The 22,283-nt window shown below is 36.4% G+C and overlaps 1 protein-coding gene across 2 annotated transcripts in view; it reads right to left on the bottom strand.

Moving 5' to 3' along the window:
• The window catches only part of PPP4R4 (protein phosphatase 4 regulatory subunit 4), a 100,581-nt gene that overhangs the window by 23,441 nt on the left and 54,857 nt on the right, over positions 1-22,283 (bottom strand). For both annotated transcript variants that reach the window (XM_061159692.1, XM_061159693.1), the window contains 11 exons: positions 21,880-21,986; positions 20,680-20,787; positions 19,675-19,796; positions 17,078-17,200; positions 15,784-15,953; positions 15,352-15,471; positions 12,512-12,589; positions 11,587-11,670; positions 10,816-10,998; positions 6,328-6,433; positions 4,498-4,645 (listed from right to left, as the gene is read on the bottom strand). In XM_061159692.1, coding sequence (XP_061015675.1) covers positions 4,498-4,645; positions 6,328-6,433; positions 10,816-10,998; positions 11,587-11,670; positions 12,512-12,589; positions 15,352-15,471; positions 15,784-15,953; positions 17,078-17,200; positions 19,675-19,796; positions 20,680-20,787; positions 21,880-21,986 — 1,349 coding nt within the window. The remainder of the gene's footprint in view (positions 1-4,497; positions 4,646-6,327; positions 6,434-10,815; positions 10,999-11,586; positions 11,671-12,511; positions 12,590-15,351; positions 15,472-15,783; positions 15,954-17,077; positions 17,201-19,674; positions 19,797-20,679; positions 20,788-21,879; positions 21,987-22,283) is intronic.

The following is a 22,283-nucleotide window of genomic DNA, read 5'->3' as shown; positions in this document are numbered from 1 at the left end:
ATGGAGGGCCCATGATGAGTCAAGCATTCATTATTCTGGGTGCTGAGATATGGCAGTGAATAAAATCAACACAATTCTCTGCTCTCTCACAGAGCTTTCATTCTAGTCCACAGGTAGGGAGAGAGGATAAACAAATGAATAAGTGTTAGTCACTCAGTCGTGGTTGACTCTCTGAGACCCCACGGACTGTAGCCTGTCAGGCTCCTCTACCCATGGGATTTTCCAGGCAAGAATAATGAAGTGGGTTGTCATTTCCTTCTCCAATGAATGAGTAAAATGTCCATCAAACAGTGGTAAGTGCTGCAGAAAAAAAATAAAGCAAGGAAAGAAGGTGAAGGAGTACCAGAGGGGGGTTACAAGTTTCAAACAGGTGGTCAGAGAGGGTTTCTGTCAAGCTTTCACTGAAAAAAATGACATTTAAGCAAAGACTTACAATAAATTGGGGACTAACCCATGTGAATACCTAGAGAAGAATGTTTCAGTAAGAGCAAATGCCCTATCAGGGGAGCTTGCCTTAGGAGTTGCCCCAAATTAACAAGTTGGCCCAAACTGGCTAGAGTGGTGAGAACAGAGCAAAAACAAATTTAGCTAGAGGCCTCGGTGAGGAAATAGGAGGTCAGATCACCCAGGGCCTTGTGGCTACAGATTGGAAACTGGTTTTATTTGGAAAGAAATGAGAAGCCATGGAGGGTTCTGCACAGTGGGGTAAAAAGATTCAACTTAACATTTGGGAAGTATCATCTGATTACTGTGTTGAGATTAGACTGTAGGTGGACAAGGACAGAGGGGATAGGATAGGGGAGGCTCTTTCAGTAATCCAGGCCAGAATCCAGTAATTCAGTAATCCAGTAAGGTGATGGTGGCCCCACCATCACACTGGTTCTTGAACCAGAGAAGCAGCAGTGAGAAGTGGGAAGTGGCTTGCTTCTGAATATTTTATACAAGCAGCAGGATGTGCTGAGGGCCTGGAGGTCGAATGACAGAAAGGAGGTCAAGGCTCTGACCCGAGCAAGTGGCAAGACAAAATGGTTATTTACTGAGATTGAGAAGACGGCAGAAAGAGCAAGTGTGGATGAGGAAGGTGGGGCTTAACTGGACAGATTAACTCTGAGGAGCCTGTTAGATATATGATGGAAATACAGTGAGCAGTTGGCTTGATGAGTCTTCTGTCCAGGGTGGATGCCCATGCTGGAGATGTGCCATCAGGAATCTTCAGAACATAGATGCTACATGACCCAGGAGCCCGGGGAATTACCCAGGCAGCAAGTGCAGGTTGAGAAGGAGAGATAAAAGGAGAGTTTCTATGGCACCACCATGGTCCAGATGGGCTGATAAGGAACCAGTAAGCAAACTGAAGAATTCCAGAGAGGTAAGAAGAAATCCAGGAGAGTACCAAAAAAAAAAAACCTACCAACCAAACAGAAAAACTTCCTAGGAAAAGGTAGTACAGGAAATGTTCTATTTACTAAGCTAAGATTCTATTTGCCAGGGCTGCTGTCTAATTTGTGGCTGCTGTATTCATTCATTCATTTGTCTCAGCACTCTCCAGATACTGGTTTTTTTATTTCTATGCCAAAGCTTGAGACAACTAAATCCCACTCCTGGAGTTCTCAGGACCCTTTCTCAGCTGAGCTTCAGTCGAGGACTCCTCATATACAAGAAAGTTTGCTTTTTATTTAACCAAAAAGGCAAAAGACGTTTCTTCTCCAGAATTTTCATCTCTGTACATAGCAATAATAGTCTCAAACTTATTCAGGACTCGCCACGGATACTGCTAAGCATGGTGGTGATGCTTTCTTCAGTTAAGAGGTCCCAATTACCCCAAAGAGAATTGTTTTCATTTCTGGCAGCTGAAGAGAAGGCTCCTCTGAATACCAATAGTCTTTTTCTAGCCTTGATATTGTCCAGACTCAGTGAATTTAAATTTTAAACATTCACTTAAGGAAAAACAGAAACAATCAGCAGTCCACGCACACTTCATTCTTTATAACCCAAGGCACATCTAGAAAACCTACATTCAACAGAAGCTTCCCAAGCCTTAGCAATTATTTATCTCGATGAGAATCCTGAGCCCAGGAGATTATGAAGATTTCAAAATTAAGGACCACACTTTTAAGGTAAGCTAAATTATGCATGTACACTATCTCAGGTATTTATTCCTCAGAACACCCACACAAATTAAGTACCAAGGAAACTGATGCACAGAGAGGTTCTGTAAGTTTCCCAGACACGCAGTTGGTGTAGAGGTCAAGGAGTGTGGCTCCAGCCACTCTCCTTCTAACCTGCACGATCCTGCCACTCTTGCCTGTGGCGGCTTCCATTCTATCTGCCCATCTCTACAGAGCTGGGTGAAGGCTTTTGCATCCAAGAGTACGTGGTGTTACTGGACCCATTTTCTTGGCTGGCAGCTGCCCAGGCAGGAGAGTCAGAACCAAGACACATGGCTATATGATGATCTCTTACTCAACAAAACCACCAGGACTCACAGAGCAATATTCATCTTCATTTGGTTTTTGAATTGATAGGTTGCTTTCTCTTAGAGTCAATGCTATGCTGCTAGTCACACTGACTTGAGTAGAGATGATTTCATTCCCTTTCAAATAATTTTTGAAATTCCCTTTCAAAAAATTTTGCTAGTCACACTGACTTGAGTAGAGATGATTTCATTCCCTTTCAAATAATTTTTGAAATTCCCTTTCAAGAAATTTTGTCTGATAAGGGATAATTCATCACATTGGAAGCTGCTTTTCTAGAATCACACCTTCAATTTGCAAAAGGTTTACAATGTGGTTGGATCCATTAGCTATTTACCAAGAGATAAATTCTAAAGCTGAGCATCGAAAAATTGATGCTTTTGAACTGTGGTGCTGGAGAAGACTCCTGAGAGTCACTTGAACTGCAAGGAGATCCAACCAGTCCATCCTAAAGGAGATCAGTCCTGGGTGTTCATTGGAAGGACTGATGCTGAAGCTGAAACTCCAACACTTTGGCCACCTCATGCGAAGAGTTGACTCATTGGAAAAGACCCTGATGCTTGGAGGGATTGGGGGCAGGAGGAGAAGGGGACGACAGAGGATGAGATGGCTGGATGGCATCACCAACTTGATGGACATGAGTTTGAGTAAACTCCGGGAGTTGGTGATGGACAGGGAGGCCTGGCGTGCTGCGATTCATGGGGTCGCAAAGAGTCGGACACGACTGAGCGACTGAACTGAAATTCTAAAGAACTGTCACCAGGGTCTTTCAATCTACTTAAAATCACTTTAATTTAAATCTCAAGTCAAGAAAACCTTAGCTCTCGTTTATACAGCACAGGGAAGATGCACAAAATACTAAAGCCAATATTGTATGTTTTCTGTATTTTCTCTACAAAACAAAACCAATATCTAGATTTGTTCCTCCTAAATAATGCTCATAACATTCTCAGGCTGAACTCTTCAACATTTTTTGACAAATCTTCTTGGTATATTTCTTTCTCAACATCCATGCTATTAGTCTGTGCTTACTGCCTGGCCAATTCTTCCTGTTAAAAAATATTAAATGATTACATGTTGCCTACAATGCACATCAGTTGTTTATGAAAGATGCACATATGTCACACAGCATGAAACGAGCATGAAGCGTGGCTGGCATGTGAATACTCAGCAGGGAGCTTTGTAGTCCTGTTCAGGAAGTCTTGACTCTGACTGTGTCTCCTACGAATGTGAGTTCCTCAAACACAGAACACCGACATAGAGCACAAACACAGAAACCTCAAGGCTGACAGTTTAAAAGTCTCTTTAAATCAGTATGCAATGTACAAATAACTCAAAACACTGAGTGTGTGTGTTTAATGCCACTGAATTGTACAAAATGGTTAAAATGGTAAATTTTATGCTATGTATGTTTTACCACTACTTTAAAAAAGTAATATGCTTATTTGGGGAGGAAAAAAAGCAAAATACAATTTATTCATTTTTTTCAATTTCCAAGCAAGCCATTTTCAGGGCTGTTTCATTTAACTTCACAGTTAATTAATCAAATCCACTTACCATTTACTGGATTTCAAAACTGTGAGAGAGCTGAACAAAGGAAAAAGAAAAGAAAAAGACTTGGAAACAGCCCTGCTTCGCTGAATAAATGGGCTTATGAAAATGGACAGATCTTCTCCAAGCCAACTTTGAACCATTTTTTTCTCTAGGCTTAAAAGATAGGTAAGTTAATCATATCTACTCAATCTTCTCCTGATGTCAGTGTGTGTATTCATGTGGCTGGAGAAGCCTGCCAGTCTGGCTGTGATTACAGCTGTCAACCCTATAAACTAAAGGCTTGAGACAGTGTTAAAAGATCACACTTTCAAGTCCTACTGAGGCTCAATTAAGACTACCAAGAATCTCAAAACGAGTACAAGTTCTTGATTATTTTCAAGACCAAGAAAACACTTCTGAATATTCATTACAGTAGATACATTAAAAAAACACAATTTTTTTCAAATATATTCTTGGATTAGTACCATACCTTACATTTGCTACTGGATCATGTGTCAGTTCAATAGCAGGTAGAAAGAAATATTTACAGAAAAATGATTTGGAAAAGATCTCTATAATAAATTCACAGGTATCCAAAAATCGGAGTCTGTTCCAATAACTTTTTCCTTGGCCCAGTTCTAGAAACAACAACAAAAAGTTTTGCGTTTTAATTTTTCCTACATAAAATTTCCTGTGGAAAAAAATGACAAAGCCCATGACAGTTTTTTTATACCCACAATTTGCTTAGCAAAAACAAGAGATAAGGGGAAAAAATTATATTATATACCCCTGAATTAATGAAAGCATAAAAAACAGAAACAAGCTTATTAAATATTACATTCAATTCCATAAGTGAAAGTCAAGTTGCTCAGTCATGTCCGACTCTTTGCGACCCCATGGGCTGTAGCCTACCAGGCTCCTCCATCCATGGGATTTTCCAGGCAAGAGTACTGGAGTGGGTTGCCATTTCCTTCTCCAGAGGATCTTCCCGACCCAGGAATCGAACCTGGGTCTCTCACATTGTAGGCAGACGTTTTACCATCTGAGCCATAAGCATTTATTAAACATTAAAGGAACATATCTACTATTTTTTGATTACCCTCTGTGTGCCAAGTACTGATACATATTATCGCATTAAATCCTGAAAGCCCAACAGGATGGGCATATATTTCTTCCTCCTAAACAATAAGGGTGCCGAGAGTCATAGAGGTTAAAGGAACAGAGCTAGGATTCAAATGCAGGTCAGTATAACTTCAAAATCTTTTGACCAACGAAGTTAACTGCTTTCTTCCTCTTGTTTTCTTAAAATGCTTTGAAATAAAATCATACATAAACGGAATTATCACTAAAAATAATTCAGGTCAATATTTAAAGGATAATTCTTTTCTCCCTCATTACACATATGTTCAAAAGTAAAATTCTTAATGTTTAAAAACAAATATGATCTCCATTCAAAATAAAACATTCTGAAGGTCAGGTCCTACCACTAAAAACTGAAAATTGAATTAAAATACAGTAAAAAAAGAAAGAAAGAAAGAAAGAAACATTAAAGTATATTGAGCAAAATTTTTCTTAAACAGAATTTTATGTGCTCTAATTTTTTTTTTTTTAAGTGGTGATCCATACTTAAAATGGTAAACTATAATAACCAGAAAATCCCATTACCTGACTATGCTGGATAATAGTTTAATAAAAGCATTAAGGCACTATGGTCAAAGTAAGTACACAATAATTAACAAATTCACTAAGTATATATAGGTGTCTATCACTACTTCAAGAGTTAATTCTTTAACAAAAGGTTTTGTCTTGATTTTAGCCCACAGCAAATTAAAATAAATTTGCCTTTGTTAACTGACAATTTTTTAAGACATTATAAACCTCCTTGGCTCATTAGATTCACATTTGAGTGTACTATCAAGTCTATTCAAGAGAACAAAACCCACATTCTGTAATATTTAATATAGGAACACAAAACAAATTAGTAGATTCATGGATAGCCTACTTGTATTTTATTTTCAAATTGTATTCATCGGAATAGAAACTGAGCTTTCAATGATACGTATACGTATTTTAACTTCTCAAGTGTAAAAATTCATTAAAGGTAGCCTGGAGTAGCTGAATTTTTCATTCATCAAAGATCTGATCCTATAAAAAATTTCTAAAACAAACAAAAAGAAATTAGCCTATAAAGCTCAAATAGAAATATTTAGCAATACTGGCCTAATTATTCATAGCAATATGATAATATAAGCCAGATCTAACTAAGGCCAACCAGTTTATTTACTTTCTGTTCTCCGAATGAGAGAGAGTGATTACTTACGTTCGATTAATTTTTGAATGACCTCATGTCTCTGTTCCTGTTTACGATTATAACGTAGAAAAATGCATAGAGTTCGTGAAGCCGCCTTTTGGACAGGTAAGACGTTCTTAAAGAAATAAGAAAGACAATTAAACAAGTCTAATGGTATACACTCTAAATAATTTGACCCTACACATCAATTTTAAGTTATCGACTAAAAGTAAAAGCAGTGCTGTCTGCCTCTGAAATCAGTGTGGAAGTGTCTTCATAATTTAATGTTATCAGTCAGGCAAATCAACTCATCTATCACACTGCAAAGTTCAAGTAATTTGGCAGACTCACTTCCAAATCATCCAGATTTGATTTATATTTGACTCACATCTCCTTGCCACCTCATCTTAAGTGATATTCTCCCCAAATACACCTCAGCCACTTCTAGACCATGTTACTCATTTATTCAACAAACATTTGCTAGTACACACTCTGTGTCAAGTTCCTCGCCAAAAATGTGCCACTTCTCAAATCCAGAGATCCTATGACCAGGTATACATCAGATTCCTCTCTCTTAGATCTGCCTCCTCCACCTCAATACTATTCTTTAAGATCCCTGGTCCATGACACAGATAAAGTTTAGAATCCAAGGGACACATGCCAATTATTCTTACTAGTGTTTTAAACTCTTTGATCCTTTGGATTTGTGTCACATCAACTGGGCAGAACCTTAATTCTAAGTAAATTCAACCATCCATCTTTACTATGGCTTCAAACTATGCATTAAAGAAAAATCTCTCAACCAGGTATACTGTATCCAGTATAAATTCACATTCACTATCTTGACTTACATATATTTATATATTATAACATTCAGTTCTTGAAGATTCAGACTATCATGATAGGGATGCTTGAAATTCAAGTATAAAAAATATACATTGCTCAGAGAATATGGCCTATTACCTCCTCTCATATTTTATACAAGCTATTTCCATTCTATCTAGTACCATTTCGTGCAGCGTTTTTAACCTGTTGGAGGTAAAAAGGAATATTCACCATAAATTAGAACAGAAAATTTAAGAAATGTACAAAACAGAAACATCAGTGGAATTAAGGAAAATGAATGTTAGCTAAATGAACTTAAATAAAAGGATGTTACTCTTTTCTTTCATTTTATATATACTTATAGAATTCCAAATGCATAAACACTAATTATTTGAAACAGAAATAACATAAAATATGTATATTTTATATCTCACAGTATAAGGTAATATCTTTGGGGCAAGAAATCGAAGACAAAGGTAATTATATCAAAACAAACAAAAGTCAGTTTAAAGAAACTGCGACCACTTGAGCATGTGAATAATGACTGAAATTGATTAAAACATTGTTCAATATAAGAGATGAGTCTAAATGAAAGGATAAAAACAAAAAATTCATTCATTATCACTGGGTTAACTCTGAAAATTGATAGAGGGAAAGAAATAAGTATTTATCCTCTCTTTACATTAGGAAATATATTTTAGGGAAAATAAAAAAAGCATTAATCCTAAGAAGAATGCCATCAGCAATGTAGAAGAGAAGAGAATTTTAAAAGCCACTCTTTTGTAAGTTCTAATGAAATAACTGATTCAGGCAAGGATCATCAGTGGCTGCTAAAACTGAAGGGTAAAAGGTTACTGGGAAACTGGGTATTAAGTGTTGAAGTGTCAGCTTTAGATTATGACACAGATCACAAGGGAGTCCCTGCTTGCACAAGCACTCTGAGCTCATTTACAAAGGGATAGACGTCCAGACAAGACACAACTAAAACACTCATCAGCGCTGATGAAGGATGCTTGCCAAAAACATTTGATCTAAGCCTCAGCAAGCCCTTATCAAACCTCCAGCTTAAAACAAATATGGAGAAGAGATAAACAAGTAAATCCATGAAGACTTCTACAGGACAACTGACTGAGTCTCTTCCACAATTCAATGTCATGAAAAAGTGGGGGGAGGGCAAAGAGGGAATCTGTTCTGGATTAAAAGCAAATTTAGAAATGTAACCACCTGAGGCTATGTATAGATCTTACTTGGATCCTATATGGAATAAAACAACTATCACACCCATTTGGGGGATAATTGGTAAACTTTGATATGAATTTTAAATGATATTAAAGATATTTGTTCATTTTGTCAAATGTAATAATGGTAACATGATTATATAGGACAATGTCCTTTTCTAGAGATGAATACTGAAATGCTTAGAGAGAAAATATGACATCTATAATTTAAACTTTTTAGCACAATGAAATGGAAAAGGCAAATATGGCAAAATGTTAACAACTGTTAAATCAGGGTGATGGGTATGTGAGAGTTCATTGTAGTATTTTCTCTGCCTTCATGCATCTTTAAATTTTTTCCATCACAGAAGTAGGAAAAAAAGTTAGTTGATGTCATTCCTTTACTCCAAAACCTTCCAAAGCCTTCCCCTGCATAACAGAATATAATCTCTGTTCTATATCACGGCTTTCGAGCGCCTGTGTGCTGTGGGCCCAAAGACCTCTCCAGGCTCATCTCTAAACCGCCACACTGGCTTCCTTGCTGACTCTCATAAAACCACGCACACCCTGAATCACGTCTTTGCATTTACTCTTCCCTCTGTCGGGACCACCTGTGCTTTAGACCTCCACATGGCCACTCCCTTTCTTGGTCCACACCTCCTGATCAGAGAGGGCTTTTTCCTGACCACTACATCCACAACACCCTCCATCACTTTCTTCCCCTCTACCCTGCGTTTTAGTTCTTCCTTGTACTTTTCATCCCTGGTGTCCAACGCACTGGGTTGGCCAAAACATTCATTCGGGTTTTTTTGTAACATCTTAAACAGAAACCTGAATGAAATTTTTGCCAACCCAATATGTGTGTATTGTCTGTCTCCAATAGAACTTAAAGTTCTGTGAGAACAGATCCTTTATCTTTTCAGTCACTAACAGTACACGGCACATTGTAAGTGCTCAATAAATTTTATTAAGTGAATGAATGAATATTATGACCATTAGATATGGAACTAAAAATATAAACCTTCTTTTCCAGAAGACACTGAAACGAAATATAAGTGTCTTTATTTGATCATGGAAAATGTGCTATAGTAAATCAGATATCTCTTTTAAGTATAGAATTACCTCCTTGCAAAAGAAAACAAAGCAAACTCCTCAGACTTGAAAGTATTTTGTTCACACTATGGTGTAAATTATTTCTCTTTCCTGATATGAGAGGCTAAAAATATGAAATAATTTTGTATACTTATTAGCTTTATAAACACAAAGATGACTACTTAGTAATTAGGTTGAGACAAACAGTTAAGATCAAGCTTCATAGGACTTATCACCTCCTGTTAATACATTTTATTTTACTATTTATCACTTCCCATACCATCACCTCTTTAGAACTCAAGGTCCATTAGAGCAGGAATCTGTCTTGTTCACACCCAGATCCCCAGCTTTCAAAACAGTGCGTGAAACGCAGCAAACAGAAGCTGATTGCTGAATAAAGTCGTCAATAAATTCTGCTTGACTTTATGTGAGATTTTCTAAGTGGTGCATTCATGCATTATCCTCTGATAAGAAGTTATTTTTGCCAGTATCACTTTTTAAGATGACCACACCTATAAAACCACCTTCAACCGCTAGGCGATACACGGAACAAACTTCAAGCAGACGTGTTAGCATAAGATACACGCCTATCATTTTTTAGTTAAGCTATAAAATGACATCAGGAATGTCATTTTTTCCCTCTTTTTAATCTTTGAAGCTAAAACTGATTTGGGGTTTTCGAGATGGCTACTAAATTTCATTATCTGCCCCCCCCCCCTTTTTTGAGAACAATGAGAATTCAAAGTACTCTTTAAAAAATAGTTTCTAACACATACACATTATGTGGAACTTTTGTATACTTGAAAAGAATGGTAGTAGGATGTCATAGTCAAGATATAATCAAACTTAAATGATCCTCTGGGAATTTTAAGGAAAAAAGGCAGACAATTTACTCTATGTGGAAATTTGAGTACAAGCCTTTCTTTCCCCCTGCTTTTGACTCTCATTTTGAGGTTATCCATAGCACGGCATCCATGTTTTTTCTATAAATTGTATCTGTTACAAGATAAAAGAAAGAGAAAGCAAACTAATATTCAGGGGTTTAAGGAACACTCTTAGGTAAGGTGAGAGGGCACAGCTGAGGCCATGACACACGGAAGGTGCCCATCAGAGCAGAAGTCTCTGTGCAGTGAGACTCCTGTCAGCCTCTCCCTGGAGCACTGGGTCAGGCTTGAAGCCAGCGTGCGGACACCCTCCCCTGTACAGCCCTCTCTTCAGCTGGGTTCAAAAGGAGAACCCAGTGAGGAAGCAAAGGGAACAACACCCCTCCAGGCAGAAGGGCGTGAACGGAGCCTGCTGTTGATTTCAAGAATGTGGAGAATTTGGTTAATTCCAAAATGTGCGCCAGTTCAAGAAAAAATCAGATTAGAGGCATTGGGCTCACATTTGTCATCATGATTGTGAACATTCTTTGTAAGAAACGGTAATAGATCTGATCACTTGATATGACTTGCGGCAGACAGGCGTATTTCTGGAGCAGCTTCTCATGAGTTCTCCACTTTAAAGAGGCTGCAGCTCGCTGCTCAGCAGCTGTGAGAGCTGGAACCAAGTCAGGCAGAGATGATAACTGAAGAAGAAAACACATCAAGAGAATCAAAGATAATTAAATACATCAGCTGCAGCATTCAGCCAAATTATTCAGTCTCACAATACCCCGGGGAAGGGAATACTCTTAATCATTTCCAAACTTGGGAGGCATTGCAGTTGTCACAGGGAGGTAATTATTCAGTAAAATCAAATATTTTTTAAAACTCTATAAGTAAAATTTATGATTCCTGGCAACAAAATTTGGAAAGAGACAGATTCATAGCTCATCCAGTTAAAGTAAAATGTATTCTATTTCACCATCAGCAAACTTTGATATGCTAAATCCTACCCTTTGTCCCCTAGTTCTTATTCTTGCAATAATAATTAATGCTAATAAAAACTGAAAATATGAAAGTAAACCCCAAGGACTGAAAATAAAGATTGTGGTAAGAAAGGCAGAGGAAATTCAAGCTGTCGTAACTCCAAAAGACGTTTACTGAGCGCTTCTAGGTGGCCAGCACTAGGTTAAGTGTTTTTCATATATTCTTTCATTGATTCCTCTCAACATCTCTGCAGAGTAAGGTCACCCATACAAGATCCAGAAGCTCTTTTGATCCATGGGATTCACCTTATTTTCTTGAACACTGCTCTCCCCACCAGTAGACATCAGTTCCAGAATCTCTGGAAGATGATCTATGAGAGCATCTAGTACCTGTTAACAGAGATACTGATTACCCTTCTTGTGATGGCTGTGTTTTTCTAATCTTAGATTAATTAACATGCCAACTTCTACACAGAAATAGTGGGAAGTTACCAAAGAGCATTTGGGGGGTTTCTAGTCTCCTGCTGTCATCTTTTTGCTACAAAGTCTTAGAAACATAATCAACTACCTTGGTCAAACTACCTTGAAAAGAGGTTAGTATGTCTGCCTCTTGATATTATTCAAACAGTCTCGATGCAAGGCAGCCTAACAACATCCTTAAAACTGCCTCCCAACTTTTAAAAAAGTTTAAGTTGGATGACACCCTCAGAGATGTCTCACGTTGAGTAGCTGAGCTTTGGCAAGCCAGCAGCTGTTTGGGTGAATAAGAAACTCTAGATAAAGTATCAAAATTAAGTGTTTCATAGGCTCCACAGTGCTAAGGGAAATAAAAAGATATAAAATGTGATTGATAGAGCATATGATCACAATTGTATAAAACTTAAAAAACCTTTATACAGAAAAAACAGAAAATGAAAACATACAAGAAAATATTAAATAGAAATAGTGATTAGAACTAAAAGTACTCTTTTGTCTGTCTACTTTTTGACATTTCCAAAGTTTTCCATAACATAACAAATAAATATACATATATATATTTTAAAACTTAATATTTTTTTATAAAAGACCTTTCCAATCTCTAGTCTATGACACAGTCTCTCATCAATTACAAGCTTCCAGGACTAGTCAGCTATTAGAATTCATGAATTTCCAAGAAGCAGGAAAATTAAAAGGGCATTGATATACTCAAACCTGATATAAAAGTAAAAAACAAACAGTAAGAAGATATTACCTCCAATGATTCATCTTGCAACAATGTTATTAGTTCTTTATGTATTAAATATACTCCAGAATTCAGAAGTTTAGACACCTAAAATGTAGCAATAAAGTCTCTCAGATTTGAGATTACTAGATATATAAAGGTTATAACAATTAAAAAAAAAAATAATCCCTGTCAGATTTACTTCCAAAATGAGACCTGGTTACAACATAAATATAAAATTAGATTTCTAGAAAAAATTACTTGCACACCTAATAAGCTTTTCAGTCTGCATCCTAACATGCTGGAGTGTATGGACACATGAGGGTACAGAAGTGCACAGTTAGGGGTGGGAGGTGTAGAAGAATGGATTTATCAATTGTAAGTCTCCTATCACAAGCAGTAATGAGCCCATGGATGCCTGTAGTCCATATTCTAGTCTTAGAGCAGACAACAGGGTCTTTCAAGAGAGTGAAGCCAGGGGAGCACTTATCCTGGTTTAGGGCTCCCAGAGGGCACAAGTTCTGCTGAAAGCCAGCAGTCACACAAGGGACAGAGCAAATTCCTAAGCCAGAAAATCTTCAAAGACTTTTCCAATCAAAGACTTCAATCAGCAAGAGAGGAGTTGGGAGTTGCTGTTCAGTCTCTAACTTGTGTCCAACTCTTTGCGACCCCATGGACTGCATGCAGCAGGCCAGGTTCCTCTGTCCTTCGCGGTCTCCCAGAGTTTGCTCACCACTGAGTCGGTGATATCATCCAACCATCTCATCCTTTTGCCCCCTTCTCCTGCCCCCAATCTTTCCCTGATGCTGGGAAAACATAATCTTAAGTCTAAACTAATCCAGCTCCTTTATGAACCACTTTTTCCCCCCTCCAGACAAGCAATGGTAAAAATCTACAATGGTAGATTCACCAGATTCTAACTTTACCTTTAAGTATTTTTTTAACATACTAGGTTTGAGTAAGTTTTAATTGAAAAGGGAGCTCCTGATAAAGAAGGTATTTCAAAAATCTTTGCTCTACAAGGTTGTTTTTGATTTCAAAGTATTTTGAAAATCCTATCTTTCTCAAAAACAAGAATAAACTTGGACCATACTAGAGTAATAATCAGAATCCAGTAATAACATTGTCAGGAAAATTTAAATCCACCAGTGGATTTTCATTATTTAAAAGGACAAACCTACACTAAACATTCATTTATGGAGTCAAGTATCATCTTAACCCACCACCATGGTATGACTGGGTGAATACAGAAACTAGCCCCCCAGCAAATAGCTAAACCAATGATTTCCAAACTCACTTGTATCAGTGAAATATTCTTGTATATATATTTCAATATTCCTATTTCTATGGTGCGAACACATTATGTCCACTATAAAACATAAATAACAATAAAATAGTAAAGGCATGAGATAAAAATAAACTTAAGTAGAAACTCTCACATTGCATAAACGCTGCTTTCTCAGACTCTAATCTCATGCAACCATCTCATGAACCGATCTAGACAAATACAAGTATGCAGGGCAGCAACCAAGCATAAATGCCTTAATACACATAGGAGATAAGTAGTTAATTCAGCCAGCTAGAGCCCTCTGCCATTTCTCCTCCTCCAAGAATATTCCTATATGTGTATTTATAAAGATGACTTAACTGTTCAACAATGAATTATTTTAATTAATTATACCATTTAAAAGGAATCTTTCTTGGACTTTGCACATAGAACATTCATTTAACTCACACCAGAAAAAAACAAGCAATGACTATCATTCAACAGTCAAGAGTCTAAAGGAACATTTCTAATGCTGCTATGGATATCCTACATAGTTTTAGCTAACCTAACAATGCTTTGAACACAGTTCAAGGAAGGAAATACAATATTCTCACTGAGAATAAGAATATTACTATAAAGGCAATAAATATTTTATACAGCCACTCAGATTTTTTTAATTTCTTTTTTAAAATTTTATCTTTTTGCTGCACCTCAAGGCATGTGAGATCTTAGCTCCCCAACTGGGAAACGAACCCATGCCCCCTGCATCAGCAGCATGCAGTCTTACCCACTGGATCACTAAGGAAGTCCCAAGCCACTCAGATGTTTCTATGTGACAGTCTTGAAGTCGACAAATGATAACTTATACATGTTTATGGCAATGATGGCATGCATGTACTTCCTACAGTCACTCAAGAAACATGCCCTAGATTTCAGCCTCAAGGGTTCATTACATTTACCATAAAATTTAAATTCACTTTTGTGGGACTTCCCTGGTGATCCAGTGGTTAAGACTCTACTTCCACTTCAGGGGGCATGAGTTCATTCCCTGGTTGGGGAACTAAGATTCCCACATGTCCCTCGGCAAGGTAAAAAAAAATTCACTTTTGCTCTGACACTATGAAGAGTTGTCATAACAGCTGAATATATAAACTGTGCTCACAAAATATGAACCATGTATGGTAAAAGCCACAAATTTAAACAAATACTCTCTCAATTTGCCATTTGTTCTCAAGTTCCTGAGTTTAATGCTAAATATAAACATTATAAAGCATTATAAAACTGATTTTACTTCCAGATCTACAGCCATATTCATACCACAATGTCTGGCTTAAAGTAAGAGATAGTATAATTTAAGACAAGATATACTGAATGAATGGATTAATACATGATAAATGAATGTAAGTCTATATGTAAATGAATTATGTAAACTCTCTAAACAGAATTATGAGAATTTTTCCAAATTTAGGATTAGAATATGAAAGAGATATGGAGCCAATATCTTAAATCTGAAAACAAAAGTGTACAACACATCAGAAAATCACCTAGTACATGTAAGTAAAAAACAACAAATATAAAGTGGTTATCACTTTTTCAGACTTACTTCATAAAAGCAAATAGCAATAGTGTATCTGACTGGTACTTCGGGGTCATGACAAAGGCAGAAGAATGTAGAATAGAGTTCCATGTGGAAGTTTTTGGGATCAACAAAAACAATCATGGCCTGGTGGAGGTGGAAGAAGATGAGTTTCGAAGAGAAAAACATGCATCAATAACAATATCATAATCATTTCACTTAAATTGAAATCATGTTCTCTGAATCACAATTTAGTTAGAAATCATATTTGGAAGATCCAAATACACGCATACAATTCTAACATATATACATAGAGACAAGTATAAATTACACCAATATATACCAGACATAATGCTAACTAATAAGTGTCAAATATGGCAATAGTTTTCAGTATCATCTATTCACATATTTTAAGTTATAATTAAAATGTGTAGCCACTACAAATGTATAATGTATTACCGGAAAGTTATAAGCACAGTTCTTCCGTACTGAAATATATTTCTTCTCCTGCTCTAAAATTTGGGGTGGTATCTGGTTTTCATTGTGTCCATTTTCCTGTTGCAAACCCAATGTACAAAGTTTCTTATAAAACTCCAAAAATCTCAAGTGTTGATCTGGAGTAAAAATTCCTAAAACACATGTAAAACCTTTGATCAACATTTTAATTGAAAACAAAAATTAACGAGAGAAAAGCAAAGTGCAGTAATTAGAATCACATATTTAAACAAATGGTTGGAAATCATGAGTAAAAGTAATAATGAGAAAAGAGTAACTACTGTGAAGAAATCTAATGGGTCTTTACCTTATGTTAATTTTAATAATATTTTTATTTTAATTTTGATAGTATAAACTATGCGGTGCAGGAATTATACCTGCATTAATTTCTGCAGCATGTACCACAGTTTATACCACTAACAAATAGTTAGAATAATAATATAGCAGCCATTATTGCTATTTATTTCTGGTAAATATTTTAAAGTTGCCTACAGAAAAGACATGCACATATATCTGCAGAGAAGGAACTTAAAAATGGGATCTGAGGGAATTCTCTGGTGGTCAAGTGGTTAAGACTTGGCACTTTGACTGCCAGGGACCTGAGTTTGATCCTTTGTGGGGAACTAAGATCCCAGGAGCTGTGTGGCATAGCAAAAAAAAAAAAAAAAAAAAAAAGCCCCAAATATGAAAGACAGCAAAATAAACCCAAAATACTTTTGATGAATGATTGGTTCCATATTCATATACTATCTTAAAGAGCTAGTAACTCAACAAATATTGCAATACTTTTTTCGACAATCTATTGAAAGCCTATAATCCACATAAAAATATTTTTGCTATGCTAGATTGTTACAATTAATGCTTACATTATTTTAATAAGAGAGAACTGAGTAATACATTTAAAATGCCAAGAGTTACAGGTATTATTCTACATTCTAATTTGAACTGCTTGTGTGATATATTAATCATTCAAAAAAAATTAATAAGGGTATACTTACTATGTACCAATAGTTAATATACCTAAACTTCTATGATCAAATGCCAACTAATATAAAAGATAAGATATTCAGAAATTTAAAGGGCTGTGCCTATTTCACTGCCATTGTTCTTTCACATAGGTTCTATCAGTGAAAAAGTCATTAAGATGTTACACACTTATAGGGTAGGCTTTGCAACTGAAGAACTGCAGTTTAGGGGCTAAGGTAAAAGAAAAAGGAAAAATTCTCTGCAATCTTGACATTCTTAGCACATATCATACCATATAATCCATGGCATAGTTTTCCTAAATGGAAAGATAAAGAAATAAGAATTGATTCATCTGCTTTGAAAGATTTTTCACAAAATGATTTCACTACGGGAAGTATAGTTTGACTTCTGTCATCTGAAAGACAAGAATAAAACACAGTTTAGATCCAGTTGCCCACACTGCAAATGTGCAAATTACTGTATACATACAAATTTCAGAAAGAAAAATTACTATGTTAGTCTCAGTAACAGAAAATATCTGACAACAATGACGATGGAGGTATGATATAAAGAGGAAGTGAGAAGTGAGTGGAAATCATCAAGAACTTTAGACAGGCTAAAGGGTTTGTAGGCTCCCCTTGTGGTTCAGGGTAAAGAACCTGCCTGTCAATGCAGGTTTGATCCCCGGGTTGGAAAGATCCCCTGGAGAAGGTAATGGCAACCCACTCCAGTATTCTTGCCTAGTGTTAGCATTCTTATAGTCATGTAGACTCATACCACGCTGCATTTTATCATTTTATTTTTGATATATTTTAAAAGTTAGTTCATATTACATTCTGTATAATGAATGTCTTCACTTTTACTTCTTATGTGACTCTTTTTAAAAAACTGATTTGCTTCTTTGAGTGTTTGCTTACTCATAAGTTTCTGATATTAACAATATTTCAGTTTTGATTTCAAATACTCCCTGAATTTCCCACAGTTCTCTTAAAATTTCAGAAAAGAATCACTACTTTATTAGGGTCAAACCAGTCAATCCTAAAGGAAATCAACCCTGAATATTCATTGGAAGGACTGATGTTGAAGCTCCAATACTTTGGCCACCTTATGTGAACAGCTGACTCAAAGGAAAAGACCCTGATGCTGGGAAAGATCAAAAGCAAGAGAAGAAGGTGCCAGCAGAAGATGAGATGGTTAGATAGCATCACCGACTCAAAGAACATGAATTTGAACAAACTTCGGAAGATAGTGAAGGACAGAAGAGACTGGTATGCTGCAGTCCATGGCATGGCAAAGAGTCAGACATGACTTAGCAACTGAACAACAACAAAATTAAGGGTCTGACAACACTAAGTAAAATTTTGTAACAGGATTATCAGTATTATTGCTATTGCTATTATTATCATCACATTTCAGCACCATATCTATTGTTTTTACTAAATAACACTCATCCAACACATACTGAATTTCTTAGAGAACAAACATTAACAGAAATAGAAAAGTGAATGATAAATGGCTTCTGAACTTCAGACCAGCAAAGAAATCAAGCCCCCAAAATATCATAAGACAATGTGATCATTGTTTAAATAGTTAGTATAAGGCAGAAGTCTGCAACTATTTTTGCAAATATTCTAGGTTTTGTAGTTTATCTGTCACAAGTACTCAACTCAGTCACTTTGGCACAAAATAGCTAGAGACAGTATGTAAACAAATGAGCGTGGCTGCATTCCAGTAAGCTCTATTTACAAAACAGGTAGCAATGGGATTTGACCCACAGGCCATAGTTTGCCAACCCCTGGTATAAAGGGATTTAGAAGTTGTCTGGATCTGAACTGGGCACTAAAGGAGAAGCAACTGGCTAGGAAAAAAATAGAGGGAAGAGTGACAAAAGAGAACATGGAAAGCCTAGAGGTGGAAAGAATCTGGTATGCCAAGAAAACAGCAAGTGGGGTTGGAGCACCAGAGCCAAGGGAAGCAGGAAAGAATGGCAGGAAATACAGCCAGAACACATGTTAAGACAGATCTGTGACAGCCGAGTGTGTGGCAGGAAAGGTCTCAGATCAGAGATGATCTCTGGCTCTAGCTTGGATGCCTAGGGGCCCCCCATTATTAGGACACGGACAGTCACTCATTCACTTCTCAGGTACTGCTGTTTTTAGTCCTCTGGTGCACCACATGGCCTAAATTATTATTCTGTAACATCCACACAACATAGTTTGTCCACATTGCAATAATTTTTAAGAGATTCTCCTAGCTCAGTTAAAACATTGTTAATCCTACAATTACACAAGTGTTTTGCACCTGAGTACTTGACATCTATTCTTTCAAATTACACCCTACCAAAATAGCCAATTTGCATGGATAAAACTAATGTCCAACATTCATTAAGAATCTAGTCACACTCACAAGAGCAACTAATCATCTCACTGATTTGATCTGCGTAACACAAAGAAACACCTCCTTACCGATTCCCACCCAAATAGCCCGCTCAGGCTTCTCTTCTTGCAACCAGGAGATTTCTAGTATTAAAATATAAAATAGAGGAAACTAATATTGATATTGCTTCAGTCAAGATCTGTCTTAGGGTCAGTTGAGCAAGTTAAAAGCTAATCCACCAACCCAAACTCTCATTAGCTCTCCACACTAGTCAGTTACTTGCTGATGAGAGGAGAGAGAGGGGTAGGGAATATACACCACCACCACGTGCCAGGAGGGGGAAAGCGGCAGCGGAGAAAGCCCTCAGAGAGGAAGGACTACAGCGAGAGAGAGGGAAAGGGACACCTCACTCTCATCAGGAAGACTGACTACACTGCAGCCAGCTTCCTCCTCTACTAGTGACACAGAACAGGAAGACAAAATGCTATCAGAAACAAAGCTATGGAGACTCACCTGTATCAAATATGTCGAGCAGATTAACCAAAGTTTCAAAGGCTGCCAGCCGCACACTGCTGCCTTCATCCCTAGAAAGTTCTATTAATTCAGGGAGCACCACACTTTTGGTAAGTTCTGTCCTGCACAATAAGCAACAGAAGAAAACAAATCAAATCAATAAATTTTTGGTAAGAATGTGATTAAGGATCAGTTGCTGAGCTGCATGCTGCATAAAATAGGAAAAATCATGAGGATATGGCTCCTGCTCTCTGGAAGCTTGCAATCTGACTAGAAAAGAATGACAGTTTAAATATAAGAAATATCCATGGTAATAGCATCATTACTTATACAGCTTATAGTAGCTGCTCAATATATACTCACTAAGTGAATATATTTCTGTGATAACTAACATGGTTGAACAATGAGGCTGAATATATGTGTATTAACCACTTGTATTTCTTCTTTATGAAGCATAATATTCATTTTCTTTGCTCATTTGCTGTTTCATAAAAGTTCAATGGAAATAAGGCATCATTGTGGACCTACATGTATGATGAAAACATTTTCCCTCTTCATTAGTTCTTCTCAGCATACTGGATTATAGGTGAGGAATTTTTTCAGGAAGTAGATGCAAGGTGTATACTGCCCAAACTAGTCGATTTATGAGACTATCATTCTCTTGTCTCACAGCCAGAAGTATACGGAATAGAAGTCTAAGGACAGCCTGATCCTATTACCTTTGTAGGAGTCCATATTTACCAGTCTAGATGCTGGTAATTACAATCTAACCCTGTCATGATATCCAAAGGGGGTAAAATATAGGAACAAAAAGGTAAATGAAATAAGCAAGCTTCACTTTTATCTCTCTTAATACAAACACATCAGAAGGTACTTATCATTTTTAAAGATCATAAAAAGTTTAGTTCTTCAAATAAGTGCCTGTTTTCATGGAATATAGAACAGACTATGCATGGCTGACAATCCAGGAACAAAAATGTAACAAGAAATTGAAAGTATACTTACCCAATGCCCTGAGCTATATTTTCTAATTGCCGACACATACAAGATCGAACTTCATATTCTACATCTTGACAGAGTGATTTTACCAAGGGAAGTATTTCTCTTTTAATGCTAAGAGAGGGAAGAAAGAAACATGCAAATAAGTATTTTAGAGTAATTAATATTTTCAAAAAATTATCCTGAAAATCTTAGCTTAAAAACAACATACTTTAATATAGAGCTTTATAGTTTACAAACCAGTCAATCCTAAAGGAAATCAACTCTGAATATTCACTGGAAGGACCGATACTAAGCTAAAGCTTCAGTACTTTGGCCACCTGATGCCAAGAGCGAAAGACCCTGATGCTAGGAAAGATTGAGAACAAGAGGAAAAGAGGGCAACAGAGGACGAGATGGTTGGATGGCATCATTGACTCAATGGACATGAGTTTAAGCAAACTCCAGGAGAAACTGAAGGACAGGGAAGCCTGGTGGGCTACAGTGTATGGGCTCGCAGAGTCGGACATGAGTGAGCGACTGAACAACAACAGTTTATAATGTATATTTATATATGTAATTACATTTGCATGTTAACAGCTACTTTTAATAATTACAGAATCTTTTAAAAATAAGGGTTAATTTGGAATTGGCAGCTAAAACATCTTAGCTAGATAAAAGGCTATGGGCAAGTGGACTATCTGATTCTAGCAACCATCAACCAAAATATTCTTCAATTTTATATCTCACTCTTGCATCATAATTACATAACATTCCATTCTTTCCACTTGGTATTTATCATCTATGCAGAGAGTAGCGAATAAATTATAAACAATCTCCATAAAACCTCAAAGAAAGATAAATTATTCAACATAATGAATTCATAGCAATAATGGAAAAGAGCAGAAATGTATCTTTACGTCATGTTTATCAATTTTTAAAGACTATAAAATAATATCATGCTATCCTCAAAACTACACTACGTACATGATGGAAATGACTAATACGGGAAATAAGAAAAAAGTTACCCTTGCTGATTTTGAAAAGCCAAATCAAGAAGAAATACATCTGAATAGTAGACTTCAGAGATTTCTATATTCTATAAATTTGAATCAGTTAAACTGTACACAGTATGGAGTAGTATAAATATAATTATTAAACATATAGTCATTAAACATTTTAAATCAATTTAATAAAGTAGACAAAAAATTATGTACAAATACTCACGCAAGGGCATCAAATTTGTTGGTCAATTTTCCTAAAATTTTACAACTAACTAAACGAGACTGCACTGTTTGGGAAAGTTGTGCCTTGGAAACGAGTGGATTCAAAATCTAAAGAGAAAAGATTTAGAGAACAAATTTACAAAACTTTATATATTTTTGACATTAATGTCAGCTGTTTACTTCAAAGAACATTTTAATATCCTAAATATTTTTTACAGAACCTCAGTTACATTTTGAGGTCCATAGTTGTTCATCACCTGGATCACTACACTTTCTGATTATTAAGAATGATGATAAATCATGCAATCAAAAATAATCAGGCAAACAAAAAATTGAATTAAAGCTTATGGTGAATTCTCTAATGATCTGTATGTACATACAGGTGCAAAACATTCATTTTTCAAA

The sequence above is a fragment of the Dama dama genome, chromosome 13 (assembly GCF_033118175.1).
Source record: "Dama dama isolate Ldn47 chromosome 13, ASM3311817v1, whole genome shotgun sequence".
Taxonomy (NCBI): domain Eukaryota; kingdom Metazoa; phylum Chordata; class Mammalia; order Artiodactyla; family Cervidae; genus Dama; species Dama dama.
Note: the sequence above shows the minus strand (reverse complement) of the source record. Positions and strands in the feature narration are given on the sequence as shown.